This window comes from Actinia tenebrosa, unplaced genomic scaffold, assembly GCF_029948245.1.
Source record: "Actinia tenebrosa isolate PJP-AT-01 unplaced genomic scaffold, QUT_ActTen_1.0 PGA_scaffold5__44_contigs__length_20552954, whole genome shotgun sequence".
NCBI lineage: Eukaryota > Metazoa > Cnidaria > Anthozoa > Actiniaria > Actiniidae > Actinia > Actinia tenebrosa.
In genome coordinates, this window is record NW_028292582.1 from 9,978,297 (window position 1) to 9,994,313 (window position 16,017).

The 16,017-nt window shown below is 39.8% G+C and overlaps 1 protein-coding gene across 1 annotated transcript in view; it reads left to right on the forward strand.

Moving 5' to 3' along the window:
• The first annotated feature begins 2,017 nt into the window (after window positions 1–2,017).
• Window positions 2,018–16,017, forward strand: part of LOC116286959 (nucleolar pre-ribosomal-associated protein 1) — a 54,362-nt gene continuing 40,362 nt past the window's right edge. Inside the window, exons 1-17 of the mRNA XM_089037452.1 lie at window positions 2,018–2,263; window positions 3,536–3,678; window positions 4,390–4,677; window positions 5,054–5,150; window positions 5,433–5,515; window positions 6,202–6,434; window positions 7,132–7,327; window positions 7,908–8,045; window positions 8,546–8,852; window positions 9,329–9,543; window positions 10,091–10,192; window positions 10,468–10,727; window positions 11,098–11,189; window positions 11,712–11,908; window positions 12,290–12,353; window positions 12,838–13,002; window positions 13,791–14,657. Of these exons, the coding sequence (XP_088893578.1) occupies window positions 2,101–2,263; window positions 3,536–3,678; window positions 4,390–4,677; window positions 5,054–5,150; window positions 5,433–5,515; window positions 6,202–6,434; window positions 7,132–7,327; window positions 7,908–8,045; window positions 8,546–8,852; window positions 9,329–9,543; window positions 10,091–10,192; window positions 10,468–10,727; window positions 11,098–11,189; window positions 11,712–11,908; window positions 12,290–12,353; window positions 12,838–13,002; window positions 13,791–14,657 (3,610 nt within the window). The 5' untranslated portion in view covers window positions 2,018–2,100. The remainder of the gene's footprint in view (window positions 2,264–3,535; window positions 3,679–4,389; window positions 4,678–5,053; window positions 5,151–5,432; window positions 5,516–6,201; window positions 6,435–7,131; window positions 7,328–7,907; window positions 8,046–8,545; window positions 8,853–9,328; window positions 9,544–10,090; window positions 10,193–10,467; window positions 10,728–11,097; window positions 11,190–11,711; window positions 11,909–12,289; window positions 12,354–12,837; window positions 13,003–13,790; window positions 14,658–16,017) is intronic.

The following is a 16,017-nucleotide window of genomic DNA, read 5'->3' on the forward strand; positions in this document are numbered from 1 at the left end:
AACGAATTTATGCAGTAATTGTTGCCAATTGAAGCACGTTAATTTTATTTTATTAAACTGTTTACGAGAAAGGAGAAAGGTTAAACAAAAACAGCAATTTAAATAAGTGACCAAAAACTTGGTCAAAAATTGCTAATTTATAAAGGAAAGGAACAATCTATCCATCCATTCACCCACCTATATCCATCCATCCATTCACCCATCCAAGAGTATTCCAAATCCAAAGACAGGGTCTCGATGGAATGGGGCCCAAATCCCGAACACGCGCATTTTCCCCCGAAATCCCGTGTCCTGCGACAATTCATGATCGACATATTAAAAGGTGTTCGAATATTTATCTCATTTATTAATATTTTCACTTTTTCCCCTTAAAGCAGAAAGCGCAAAATCACACATCCCGGACATCGAATTCGCCTGAGTCACGGCCGATGCAAATATCCCAAATCACTACGTAAGATTTTTTCTAGTTTCCCGGATCCCGCGCTAAATTTTATCCGCTTCCAACATCCCGCGAATACCCTACCATTTGGAAGGACAAAGTTCATTCTCACAAGTGAATTGTCCTTCTCATGTTATCCTGCCATAGCGAATAATTAAAAAAATTTACGATGTGATTTGAAAGTAAAAAAAAAAAAAACAAAAAACAAAAAACAAAAAACAAAAACGATTTCACTTTGCCATACCCCCGAGACACCCGCAGAGCTGAGGCGTCGTATGGACTTCGGACCTGACGGCGATTAAATCCTTCTGCCCTTGGGTGTACGAATTACGCAAGAAAATGTTCTAGCCGAAGCATCAGGGGAGAGAACAGCCGGCCCCCAGACCATATCGGCTAATCCCTTGCATCTCTGCCACGCACGAAATCGGTGGAAAATCTAATGCTAAAAAGTCTAGTCTATTCGGTGCATTGTTTTCACGGCTGTTGTTATGCAAATTTCATGGAACCGTGGCGCAGTGGAAAAAACTTGGGCATCGAAGATACTAAGTCAAGCCCGTCTTAGGAGGGTTAGCACCTGGATAGGTGACCAAAAAGTAGTACCTTCTCAAGCTTTGGTTTCTCTATTTTTCTTTTCCTTTCTTTTCTGATTTGAAAATTATAGAATGATTATCAAACTTTGCTATATTATATAGTGTGACTGTACTGACTTCCTACTGACTTGAATGCTTTCTCAAGTCTCCGAAAGGACAAAGCTTACTCTCACAAATGAATTATCCTTCTAGTTGGTTTATTCTATTTATAAATGTTTTCACGTTTTCCCCGAAAATCAGAAAGTAATATACCAAATCCCGGGCAATGAATTTGGCAATTCCAGAGTCACGGTCGATGCCAATATCCCGAATAAGGTAAGATTTTTTTCTAGTTTCCCTGATCCCGCGCTATATTTTATCCGTTTCCCGCCTCCCGCGAATTTCCTTCCGGACCCTGCTTAATATTCACTGCATGTTAAGGTTTCTGATTTGAATATAAACTGCGCATACAGGAGGTTTCAACAACGTTTTCAATGAGTACAAAGTCTACTAGTAAGTCTTGCACTTCTCTAGTATTAATAAACATAATACTCCAGTTTGGAGTACTGTATTTAGGCGTCATTGAACTCACGAGTTCACGAGCATATGTACACTCAAAAACCGCGGAAATACTATGACAGCGATATAAAAAGCAATAATCAAAAGCTTGGTCATAGCGCAGTAGAAGCACCAAAAGTTTCAGGTATTTTGAGCACAGAGACGTTCTCTATTTGATGATTTGACTTTTTACAGGGATCCTGGGTTGACGTCATCATTTCATGATTTCCAATTTGAATATCTCGGCAACGAAAAGAGATATCGAAGTAAAGTATTTTTTCATTTACCTTGTAAGGGCTTTGAAATCAGGAAAAGATCCTGTGGGCTTGATAGGCACTTTATGAATTGGCCTTCCCTTTGAGATCTGTAGAACCGCATGGCTAATTAGCATTACAATGTTTTATAGATCACGTTGGGCTACCTGTGGTAAAAGTTGGACAAGATGGCGGACGCACGTGGAGTAAAAGTTCATGAACGTCTTGGCCAAAATACTTAAATTTAAGGGCAAAAACATTATAAATATAAGTTAAAACTATGTCTAAGAGAAAAAGTGAAAAGGAAGGTAGCTCAGATAAGGGGGTTAAGGCGAGAAAGTCTGAGAAAACGTCTTTCGAAGAGTCGAACACTGATCACGATGAACGAGAATTTGTTGGTGAAGTGAAGACCTTGTTAAGGAACAAAGCTACTTTGCTGTCTGGTAAGGAAATAAACCGAGCATTTTTTACCTTTCGTGTGAGATTAACACAGACTGATCGACTTCTGGGCTAGAGCCATATTTGTTGAATGCTGCTCTAGCTTGTAAAATCATCACGTTGTACAACATTCATATGTAAGCTTAAAAATATCAACACAGAAGGAAATAAGCCGTAAATTTGTGCAGACAAAGTTTAGGAAATTTTCATATTGTTGTGACTTAGCTTTCGCTGTTTGCAGTATTCGCATGTCATAGGACCCTTCTGTAAATTACTTTCATTGATGTTGATCATCCTCAATCCTCAATAACGTTGATGATGATAATGATGATGATGAGGATAATGATGATGATGATGATTACTATTATTATTATTCCCCCATAGTGTAGTTCGAGCTTTGTATGCATCATGCAACAAAATTTCAACAATCTTATTTGAAATAGCTGTATATGCCATACCATATACACCACACAGGTATTCTTGGAGTGCAACCACATGACTCATAATCCCTTGAGATATAGATAATGCAATGAAACAGCTACCATACTGATTTGTATGTAGTCAACCAACATGGTGGCTACTTCATAACATGCAACCCAAGAATAGACAGGGCTAAGAATAATAACTACAAAGCTTTTGCTGTTGTATCACAGTGTGGGACTCTCACAACAGAGCTAGGCTCCAAACTAAGTGAAAACCCAAGATCGAATTAGAATTTAGAAGTTGATTTTTGAGGAGGGAGGAAAACCGGAGAACTCCGAGAAAACCCTCGAAGTACAGGAGAGAACCAACAAACAACTTTACTCACATACGACATCGAGATCGGCAGGACTCGAACTCAGGCTGCATTGGTGAGAGGCGGCGCATTAGCAACGCACGCCACTGGTACTTCCCACCTAATAGCCAGTCAATTGACAATAATGTAAAGCCAAAATGGACTACCACCATATGGCAGCCATCTTGGTTATATTGTTGTATACAGATTAACAAAGTATGTAATAGGTTTCCAAACTTACGAGTGGGACTTATTTCAAAAATTTTCAATAATTCTAGTTCTCCTCACTTAGAAAAAAAATTTTCAATTTCGACGAGATTTGAACCTGGCACCCTTTGCATCTAATGATATCATGCCTATAATAGCCTGAAACCTAAACCTAACCACTCAGCCACAAAGCGAAGTCTCTTGAATGATCTCCTTTTTTAATTATATTTAAAACAATGCTTCATTTGATGCCTGCCAAAGCCAGTATTGAAATGTACCTGCATTTGCTCTGCAGGTCTTAACAAGCTACGAGATACACTAAAGAGTAAAGAGCCAAGAAGTTTTGCAGTATTTAAGGAGTTCATAAGGGAGAATTCTGAATGTCCAGAAGTTTACAAAATTTTAGACAAGGGACGGCAGCAGCAGACTCCCCTTGAGGTACTCAGGACAATTTATTTTGATTCTGTTACATTACATGTATTTATTTTAAATAGATAAATTTTCAGATACAGGAATGTAGGAGCACAATTTTCAGTTGGGACTAGTTATACTCTAAGCTCTTTATTTAAGTAAGGCCAAACGAAAAAATAAGTGTGTTTGCTGTTGCATGAGAAAAATCATTGGGGTCGGTAGGTCAGATTTTTTTTACTGATACAACAGTGGAAATGAGCTTACTGGGAACCCTGTGGTGGATTTGAAAAATATTAGGGTCTGCAAAAATCAGCAAGAAAATTAGGGTCGGTCGCGCAACGGGAAACACACTTATTTTTTTGTTTGGCCTAAGTAGTATATTATTGGAATTGTAAATTTTATATTAGAATTGTAAATTAATTGTAAGATTTATTTTAAATTTATTGTAATCCTGAAGGAGTTACGGTGGGTGAATAAAATCTATCTATGGAGGGGGAGGGGAGAGGGGTGGGGGGATCAAATGGGAAATAGCAGCTTATCATTAGGTTTGTAGATAGAGCCCCTACTCCCTTAAGGAGAAGACCCTCTTGTAATCTCTAAAAAAATACTCAAATTTATCACTCCCTCTCCACCCCCACCCATCCCCCATAGCGTGTGCATGTATGTCTGTCTGTTTTTCTGTCTGTCTGTTTGTCTGCACACATCTCCCCCTGACTTAAGGAGTTCTTTTTTTCACAGTTACAAATAGCCCTTGAAATCCTTGAAAACCTCCTCTTGTTCACGGCAGAAGATCCAAGTTCCTTTGGACAAGTTGGAATGTACCATGTCCGTCGAATACTTCACCATCACCTCAAACTTGTCTACTCATGTTTAAACCCCAACTGTCATGTGAACATGATTAAGGGGGCTCTGAGACTTCTTGTTGCCGTGGTTACCCAAGGGGTGTCAGCTGCAAGGGAGGTGGTGGCCGTATTTGATTTTACGCTCAAAGCTCTTGGAAGTGTGGTTAATAAAAGAAATCTGAAGGTTAGTGTTTAGCTGTGCTGTATAAACATACAAGAACACTTGGATCTGTGCTTTATACTGTGTATACCATCCATCCATCCATCCTATCTCATCACATCCCTTCTATTTTTCTCATCCCATTCATTCATCCATTCATCTTATCCCATTCATTCATTGCATACTATCCATCATTCCACCCATCTATCAGTCTATCCATCCGTCCTTACGTTCATCTGTCCATCCCATCCCATCCATCCATCCATCCATCCATCCATCCATCTATTGCATCCCATCCATCCATCCAATCCCTCCATCCATCTATGTCTATATTAAAATTCTTGTAAAAATAAAAAATAAAAATTAAATTCTTGTATCCATTCTTATTTCAATGTTATAGGCCAGTGAGGACATCAGAACTTGCTTCGTTCATTTTATCATATCGTTTCTAATGTATGGAGATGATGCAACCATAAGACATGTTCTTGACATCAAAGGTCAGTCCACCTTTTCTTCAAGAATCCCTGCATTTCCCTGGCCCATATGTTATGCCTGAAATGGAAACTTGCTTTTTAGCTTGGGCATAATATTAAGACCATGTGTCATTCCCTTGAGAAAAGTAATCTTTGTTTGAGTTGTACCCATATTCATGTGTTTCTCATGGCAACCATTAAACAAAGAAATGATACTCTAGGGAATGACATGTGGTCCGGAAATCATAAAACATACCCAAGTGGAAGATGTTTATTCATTCTGATACTCTTTGAACTATGCCACAGGTTTTGTTTCATCAATATTTAAACTCTTTCCTTCTGATCCACCTGATGTTGTCAACCTGGTCTTGACTGTGTTACACCAGAAGGTAAATGGATTAAAACTTATTGTGCCATAACATTTAAACCCTGTGAAAAACCCTTAAATCAAGGGAGAGACACAAGTTACTGTACAGGTTGCCAGTCTTTTTGATCCAGGTTGTTTCGATCTACCTATACACACATCTTAATCTACCTATATACATACATTCAAAGTGTATAGAAATTCTCCATATCGTTCTTATTTAAAGTTAATAATAACTTTTTTGATAGTGATGATAATGATAATAATGAATAATGACAATGACGAAGACAATGAAGTGACAGCAACAATGACAAAAGTGACAACAACGATATGTGATGCTGAGTCCAGGAATACACCAGTTTCGCATTCTCTGCATACCACTGTTCTTGAAGACCACAGACTCATTTGTACAGGCTTAGCCTCGTTTATAAGTCAGCTATTCACAGATACCATTCAAAGTCTGTGAAATTTCAAAACATTGGTATTGTTCAACTTGCACATTCTTTACATTACAGTTGACTTTTGCAAATGATTTGTTCTAAGTGAGGCTAAGTCTGTACAGATGAGTCTGTAGTCATAAAACACAGTGGTATTTACGGAATGAGAAATGGTACTATTGAACCTCCAAACGTCAAACTCGATTCTTCTTCATGATCCTAGATTGTCATGTATTGAATATGCAATTTAATTATTTTTTCCACTGTATTTTAGGTTGTTCAAAATAATGCCATTCCAAAGAAAACCAAAGTTCAGTTCTTTAGTCCATTTGTTCTTACAAAACTTGCTTCATTGTATGACTATGACAAAGAAGAAAATATGGAAGAGGATGAACAAGAAGAAAGACAGACAATTAAAGAGAGAATTCACAAGATGTTAAAGGATATTTGCTGTACTTTTAAGTTTGGGATCTGCTTTGCAAACAAAATGGGAATGTTTTCTGGAAGGTATATACTCTATGTGTTCCTACTATTGCTGAGGTTGAGGAAACAACTGGGTTGAGTCGTCATTGTAGTGTATGGTGGGACCATTTTATGGGACAAAATAGATGCCATCTTGAAAATATGTCCCCTTAACAGTCCCACAATGCATTGTAATCACAACTCAACACAGTTTTTTCCACAACCTTGGCATGGCTAATATTCCTATTATCCTTTGTACTACACGCACAAGTTCAAAATCTGAGGGTTAAAACAAAAAAATCCTTCCCTTGAGTAATGATAATGATAATGATGCTGAGGATGATGATGACAATGACAACCACGACTTTATTGCATATACACAATTACTGGAAAATCAGTAGTTTACATTGTGGTCGGAGTACCATAACAATATCATATAAAAGGATTGCAGTTATAAAAAAAACTTATAAACCACTAGTTTGCTTACTCAATTATCCTTAAAGTTTTAAGCCCTCTTTGTTGCTATTTTCCCCCCCTCTTTGTTACTAGCCCACTTGTCTGCTTCCTCAAATATCCTTACCGTCATAAGCCCCACCTCTGTGTCTTGTGTTTCATGGCACCGATGACACATAATTTCAAACTCTTTTTCCTTGTAATTTATAAGTTGTCTTCAAGTACAGTAATTTACATGTAAGTATAAATCATAGAAATAATTAATATAGCAAATATGTTTTTCCCACAGATCCAACAATCCAGTCTTGCTTCGGTTTCTCCAGTCTCTTCCTAAACATGACCAAAATCTTCACTTACGGCAGCTCATCATTCAGATCCTCAAATGCTGCCCAGACTTGGTGCAACCCTACCTTTCCAGCCAATCAACTACCTATGAGCCACGCCTCTCTTTGCCGTGGCTTACTAACATGAACTTCATTACTAGGGTTAGTGAGAGCATCGCGGATATGAGCAAGAATGTATTAATGTTTTTTGCGAGTCATTAATTGTTCCATTACTTTCGTAACAACAAAAAACAAAGATAAATTTTATCAAACTTTGAAACAACCTCTGGGCTGATTAAAGTCAGGGCATGGTTAACTCACAGTTCAAACCCTGAAACAACCTCTGGGCTGATCTAAGTCAGGGCATGGCTAACTCACAGATCCAACCCTGAAACAACCTCTGGGCTGATCTAAGTCAGGGCATGGCTAACTCGCAGATCAAACCCTGAAACAACCTCTGGGCTGATCTAAGTCAGGGCATGGCTAACTCACAGATCAAACCCTGAAACAACCTCTGGGCTGATCTAAGTCAGGGCACAGCTAACTCACAGATCAAACCCTGAAACAACCTCTGGATGGGCTGATCTAAGTCAGGGCATGGCTAACTCACAGATCAAACCCTGAAACAACTTCTGGGCTGATCTAAGTAATAACACATTTTAGATTACAAAAGAACACCAGCGATTGTTAATTTCTAATATTACAATAAATTATAGAATTGTTTCTGTTTTACTTCCATCAGTTGTATTCAGCGCTTCCTTCTCCATCTGACATGGTTGAGAAATCAAGCATCAGGCTGACGGAGGAGTCAGTACAGCCACTCCTGAACACTGTGTTACCTTCGGTACTGACAAGAGCAAACCTTAACCAAGGAATACAGGTAGAGAGTATTCTGTGTAACATTTGTCTAACCACTCACCAACCCATTTAGGAAGCCATCTATGGACCCATCTGCTCATCCTTCTATCCATCCATCCATCCATCCCTCCCTCCGCCCATCCAACCCACTCATAAAATTTACCCTCTGTCTGTCTGTCAGCCAGTTCATCCATTTCCCTTCCATCCAACCTTCCATTTATCCCTCTGACCTACTGTATATCTGTTCATATTGCTTTGTCCATCTATTCATTCACTTATCCACATTTTCATAAAATCATTCCAATCATGAATAGATACCGTACATTAAAATCAACAGTAAGATTTTATATTATGGTGTGTCGCTCTTCTCCTGATGTTGATTAAGTGATTAATTTCCTAAAGTGATCAACAGACAGACATACAGACTGACAGACACACAAACAAGACAGACACTAAGTTACATGTACACAGACAAAACAATGGATTCATAGGGTTGATAATTTACAAACTTTTTTCTTTAAGCATTCCAGTCGGCTAGTGAAGAACACAACCCTTACGTTACTAGTTCTCATCTTGAAAAGAGCTTACAACCTACTAGGCTACTGTGAGAAAGAAAGGCTATCTACCATACCACAGCAGTCCTTCCAAGGCTTGTCGTTTGTAGAGATGTTCAGAGAAGCTCTCCTCAGAAGCTTGCCTGATGTTAAAACTATAATATCATTAAGACAGAACCTTGTAGCTTCTGAAATGTCAAAGGATAAAAGCCAAGAAAGAGGAGAGGGGGAAGATGTTGATATGGGAGATGGTTTGATAACATCTAGAAATACAGGTAAAATGTGTTTCGTGATTATTGATTTGAACTAAAAGGGTGCTTAGGAACTTTTGGGCTCCAGATGGAAGAGGATAGAATAAGGAAGATGAGGAACAGAAGGGAAGGGAGGGAAAGAAGAGAAGGGAAGGGAAGGGAAGACAAGACAAGACAAGACAAGACAAGACAAGACAAGACAAGACAAGACAAGACAAGACAAGACAAGACAAGACAAGACAAGACAAGACAAGACAAGACAAGACAAGACAAGACAAGACAAGACAAGACAAGACAAGACAAGACAAGACAAGACAAGACAAGACAAGACAAGACAAGACAAGAGAAGAGAAGAGAAGAAAAGAGAAGAGAAGACAAGAGAAGAGAAGACAAGAGAAGATATGACAAAAAGGAATGACAAAAAGGAATGACAAATATTGGACAATTTATTTGCTTCACTGTCAGTGATATTCAGTTGTGTTGTTTTTATTCTTTTCCAGCATCGCCATCACTTCTCCTAGCCAGAGTTCTCCAAGCCCTGCACTTATACCAAAAAATCCAGCCAAGCATTTTTTCCACAACTGCCTTTGATTTGGGGAAACTGTTGCCAGGGCAACAAGATATGATTGACAGGATCTTTACTCCCATTGTCCAACACTATACGTTAGAGCTTCTTTCTGACTTGCCGAGAGGAATGTTCAAATGGAGCCAACAGGTTAGTGATTGTGATTGAACCCTAAAACAACCCCTGGGGTGATCTAAGTCAGGGCATGGCTAACTCACAGATCAAACCAAGAAACAACCTCTGGGCTGATCTGAGTCAGGGCACAGCTAACTCACAGATTAAACCCTGAAACAACCTCTTGGCTGATCTAAGTCAGGGCACAGCTAACTCACAGATTAAACCCTGAAACAACCTCTGGGCTGATCTAAGTCAGGGCACAGCTAACTCGCACATTGAACCCTGAAACAACCTCTGGGCTGATCTAAGTCAGGGCACAGCTAACTCGCACATTGAACCCTGACTGATCTAAGTCAGTGCATGGCTAACCCACAGAATAAATCAAAATTTGAGAGAAAAACTCTTGAATCAATGGAAATACTGAAACTCTACTTACAGTACATTGGATGTCAAGTACAGGAATTTAACCTGAGAACCCAGAGGCGAGAGGAGAGTGCACTAACACAGCACTGCCCTTGATTCCCAAGACATACTGTCTCTAACCAAATAACTGTATGCATTCTCTTGTTCAATTATTTAGAAGTCTAAGAATAGTCCATCATATATGTACAGTGTACTCAAGATGTTTGTCCAGGCATCTAGCAACAAGATAAAAAGCAAAGCTAAATGCCTCATTATCAAGGTAGGTAAGAGTCGAGGTCATAAACGGTGGTGGTGGGTCCCGATACATACCCCTCCCCCCCAGAAACCTGTTCAAATGGGTCATTCTCATAAGAATAAGATTTTTATCATAAGTGGTATTCAAATTCAGGCGTCTTCTCATACACAACTGTTAAACAAAGGAATGATACTTTAGAGAAAAACACGTGGTCTGTAATGAGAAAACATTACACCCAAGGTAAGGTGGTGGGTCAATTGACCCAATACAATTTTTAACTTGAGAAATATCTTCACCAGTTCCTTCAGGACACAGGAATCATCAGCGAGGATCTCACCGAGGTGGACACTTGGTTGAAACACCTCAACATGCCTGCCTTCGAGCATCACAAGGAAACTCTTCTTGTGTTCCTGGATTCAGTCTGTCACTCGGTTGCCATGGAGCCATACACTTATACTGAGGTTGTCATGGAGATGACTTCAGAGGCCAAAGCTCGTCAAGCAAAAAGAGAAAAGTTTTCTTTGTTGTTGAATGTGGATAATTATCTGCATGAGCCAAGGTAACTAGTCTAAGTTGCTGCTGTTGCTGCTGCTGCTGCTGTTGCTGCTGCTGCTGTTGTTGTTACTGCTGTTGTTGTTACTGCTGCTGTTGTTGCTGCTGTTGCTGCTGTTATTGCTGCTGTTGCTGCTGCTGCTGTTGTCGCTGTTGTTGCTGCTGCTGTTGTTACGGCTGTTGTTGCTGTTGTTGTTGTTACTGTTGTTGTGTTTGCTTTTGCTACTATAGAATTGCTTTATGAAGCAAGGGAAACCCTATAATTGATTTTCCGTCATCAACTTTTCTTGAGTTTTTGCTTCTGTCCATTATTTCTTAGTGGTCTGTAAAAAGTTTGCAGAATAGTTAAAATTGCTTCATTTATCTTTTGGTTTCAGGGTTGCGTTCAGTCCACTGATAGTCAGAGCATTGATGGCGCATACACAAATGATTTCTGTGATGCAAGACAAATATACAAACGATCAACTATGTAAGTAATTGGATATTAACCTGGAGGGATTTCAAGAGGAACGAGAAAGAAGGAAAGAAATAGAGATAAAGGAATTGAAGGAAGGAAGGAAGGAAGGAAGGAAGGAAGGAAGGAAGGAAGGAAGGAAGGAAGGAAGGAAGGAAGGAAGGAAGGAAGGAAGGAAGGAAGGAAGGAAGGAAGGAAGGAAGAAGAAGGAAGGAAGGAGAGGAGGAAGGAAGGAAGGAAGGACAGAAGGAAGGAAGGAAGGGAGGGAGGAAGGAAGGAAGGAAGGACAGAAGAAAGGAAGGAAGGACAGAAGAAAGGAGGGGGAAGGAAGGAAGGAAGGAGAGAGAGAGAGAGAAAGAGAGAGAGGGAGGGAGGGAGGGATAAAGAAAGTAAGTACACTCACTAAAAGTTGATTTGTTACAAATTTTTCACCTCATTATTCACCTCATTTGAATTCTTATTCACTTACCCTAAAGTGGTTTCCCTGTGTTTAATTTCAATGATCATTTCATGATAATCGTTCTCTCTTTCCCGTAGGTTCTATTGCTCAGTACATCAACCTAGTAATCCAAGACGTCCTTAGAAATGCAATGAACCCTTTACCATTGATCCTAACGGTGAAACGTTTCTATGGCAACGAAGTCATTTCTGTGGACTGCGCCTCCTTAAAGTCAACCCACCAATCATTGATAAGCTATGTTGATACATGGATAGGGGATTCTACATCTACAGAGGTGGGTTATACTGTTAAAATTCGATCTTGTGATATTGTTGTTGTTGCATCGTGTGTCTATTTCTTCATGGCGCAAGGTCAAAAAGAGGTCCTTTTTGAAAATCTTCGAAAGAAGAAATATTTTCCTCAATGAAGATCAGTATTTAAGAAAATGCTAAATAAAAGTGGTCCGATTTTATTGCATTAGGTGGGGGTACCAGTAAATACGTCCTCCCCCACCCCTCCCCCCATCTCAGAAACCGGGTAACCCCACCCTTCCCCTCCAAATTGGGTCCCGTAAAATGATCATTGCTTTGGCCTTATCCAAAGCTGTCGGGCGGACGGTTGACAGCGTCGTCGTTGCTTGCCGTGACGAACGCGTCTTTTATTGTTCCTTTTTTAGGCTGGCGAAAATCAAGATGACGATGAAACAAGCTTTGGTTTAGAAGCTTTCCTGCAAGCACAAGGTAAGCCTTTGTTATGTTGTTCTTTCGGAAGGAACGTGCGCATGCTCAAATGGTACCTATACACCTATACCACGACGTAAAAAGGACAATTAATAGATATATAAAAGTAATCGAGGTATTCAATATGTTGAATGTGTAGTACATCTTCGACATGCAATAGCCTCGTAGAGTATCATGAGGTTCAGTGAGGATCTTCTACTGAGACTTGGTTGAAGATTGCGATTCACCTCAGACATTTTACTGTAAGGAATGTGGTAAACAGAACTCTTTACAAGTTACTTTGGGCGTAATATTTTCACATTTCAAACCACGAGTCATTCTCTTGAGAATAAGATTCTTTGTTTGAGCTGTATCTATATTCATGTGTCTTCTCATGCACAACCGTTAAACAAAGAAATGATACTCTTGGGAATGACACGTGGTCTGTAATGGAAAAACATGAATAAAAATGAATAAAGTCTATTTAATCATTTTTTCACTGTAGCTTCAAATCCTTCTCAAGAAAGCCTGGTCAGATTTCTAAGTGATCTGAACGAAGCACAGTTACATCAAGCCCTTGGTCCTTGTGTACAGCTGTGTCTGTCGAAATTCACAGGAGACGTACGGCCATTGGTAGATCAGCTGATGGTGAAGCCTTGCTGCATGACTGGTAAGATTGAGGAGTCCATTATGTTTCCAAGCAATAAAAAAGGGTCTCTCACTTTCGGTGAATGGGGCATTGAGTAAAAAGAGCGGGAAAAGTTGACGCTCAATCAAAAAGGGGTGAAACCTCGACTTCCGGTAAATGGTGAAGAGTGGCAAATGTTAACTGTGGGTAATGTGACCCACCATGCAGCTGAAAAAAGCGGGAAATTCGAATAGTCCCTTTCACAGTTCCCTACGCTATCCTGAAAGGTAGTTGTGCCTTTGCGAAGCGAGACGAACGGGAAGCTTGCAATGATAGAGACATGTGAGTAATTGTCCAAGGTGATAAAAAAGGTCTCTATCATTGCAAGCTCACCGTTCGTCTTGCTTAGATGCAAAGATACGGCTACTTTTTTAAGATGGCGCAGTATTCTAGTAAACGGATGTCTTGATATAGAAATCTTCAAAACTCTGACTTTCTGAGCAAGTGAAGACGGCAACCTTCTTCCAATGTCTTGACTTCCGATGACTTTTGGGTTTCATAAAAAGTGAAGAACCATGAATGCTATTAATAGTGCGGACTGAAAAGAGCGGGCAAATTCTACTTCCGGCAAATGGTACGCAGGCGTACGCGTCTTTTTAAAAACCAGCGGGAAAATTTTACTTCCGGTCAATAATGCGCACGCGGCAAGAACAGAAAGAGCGGGAAATTTTGCATTGCCTTTTTATGACATATATTTACTTATAACTTGTAAAATAACTTAACAATATTTGATATTTGATAATATTTTTTTCTCTTACAATTTTTTTCAGGTAGTACAGGAAACGAAGATATTTTTCCTCTTCTAAAAGAATTACCCTTTGCAAATCTTCTTTGGCAAGTTTTTGGACCACTTCTGAAAACTCTCAACGTCAACGGACATACTGAGAACCAAGGTGCAAGAAATATCTCAAAAGAGAATAAGAAAATCGTTAAGGTTTTTCTACATATTCAACACCCAGGTGTACAGACGTATCTGGTCGATTCTTTACAAAAAGAAGACATTTCTACCTTTCCTTGTCTTTGTAATAACTTACTTCAATACTTATCTGCTTTTGTATCACAAGCAACAAAGTACTCTATCAACCAAAAAGGTAACTGTCGTCAAGACAACAAAAGTCGTTGCCAAGGCGACAAAAGTGTTGGGAAAGAAACTCGGGACATTCTCACGAGCGCACTGTCTTTGGTATTCCTGTTGATTGATGCCATGAATGAGAGATTAGAAACATTCCCGAATTGTGGTAACAAAAGCGAAAAAGCTGTGAGTAGGAAGTCAAAACAGTCTCTTATTATGAAAACCGAGTCTATCCTGGGGGGAATTGAGTCTAGGAAAGATAAAAATACAGATGACTTCAAAGTGACCAAATCGGAAGAATACTTTCAGCAGATTCAAGAAGAATTTTTGAAAACTTTACTTCAAAGTCCAGTGCTCTTAAATTGCTTTTTGTTCAAGTTTGACAGCGACGAATCCACAGCGACAGCTTCTATTTGGTCAGGTCTAACCATTTGTATCGGAGATCTCCTTCATAGCATTGTTGATAGTATTGAAAGTGAAACTGAAAGAAAGCTTTTCAAGCCTTACACAAGAAAGATCTGTGAGAAGGCGGTTGATGTGGTGACCAAGGCAACGGTGAAGTCTGGTAAGTGTTTCAAATGATTTCTATTTTGGGTGTGACAGTTATGAATTTATATTAATAGGCGTAACTTCCGGACCGGTGCAAAATTTTTACTAGTTAAAAAAATTATAGGCATGATAAACATCACGAGTATCTATAAATTCCGAATAGACCTAATCGGCTAACGTGTTGCTATAAACGTTTCCACCCAATTCAAACCACATGAGTAGTATAGGGAATGGGGGTTCCAGCGCAATCTCAACACGGGCAAGACCCGTGTCAAAAATCCACCTACGGACGACCCCCCACTCCAAGTGTGGTTGAGGGCAACAGCGCACTTAAATATGTTAGTCTATATATGGAGTGCGAAGAATGTAAGAAGTTCGTTAACGACTTTTGCATAATTTGTCTAAGACCTAAAGTTATCGTACCTAAGCCAGAACCCTTTTGGTGTTGTGGTAAGAAAATGCAAATAGAAGATGACACGTCAGCACAGTGTTACGAGTGTGGTAAGAATATTCGTAATGCCGTACCAAATGCTACCAAAGAGCAATATTACGCCAATGGAGGTCGTAAGAAAACGCCATATAAGAGATTAAAATACTTCAGGGACTGGATGAGTCATATCCAAGGTTATCGACCGGTATATTTAGACGATGAAGTAAGGCAGAAAATCATAGACCATTTAGAAGAGCCAACCCCGCAAAGTCTACGGAAAACGCTGAAAAAATTAAAGCTAGGGAAATATTACAAAGCTATTCCCTATCTTTTGTCTGAAATTACCGGTAGGCGTATTCCTCATGTCCCAGATATGCAAAGGGCCGAGTGGTTATTCTGTCGGCTGGATAAGGATATTCCTTATTACCCCGACGTAATTTACGAAATATTTTACAAAATAGACCCCAACCACCCCCTATTAGAATGGATTCCGAGAAGATGAAATGTGCAGTCGAAATCCCCCTACGTTCTTTTCAAAGCAGATGTCTACTGAGCGAGTTTTCTTTGGAGCTCCTCTTTTGCCTCCTGGTAGATCTTTTTGCGAGATTCCTCGGAAAGATCTTTCACGATGGTTTTTTTATTACCCGACTTTAATTCGCCATATTTCTTTTCCTCCGCGAGGATCAAAGAAAACTCCGTGTCGTCTATGCGGCGGTCCCGCAGAGCTTGGGAGACTAAGTCGGCGATGGTGTTAGCCTTTGCTCTTGCTAGGGCTATGTGTGTGTCGTGCTTGGATATCTTACCGGACAATTGCTTCATAATGCCTGTCGTAACAGCGGAAACGATGCCGCAGACGGCTCCAACGCTGGCCAAAGGAACGCCAACGACTATTCCAGGTCCGGTAAGCGAAGTAGCAACGCCAGTGCCTGTTAACGCCACGGACATG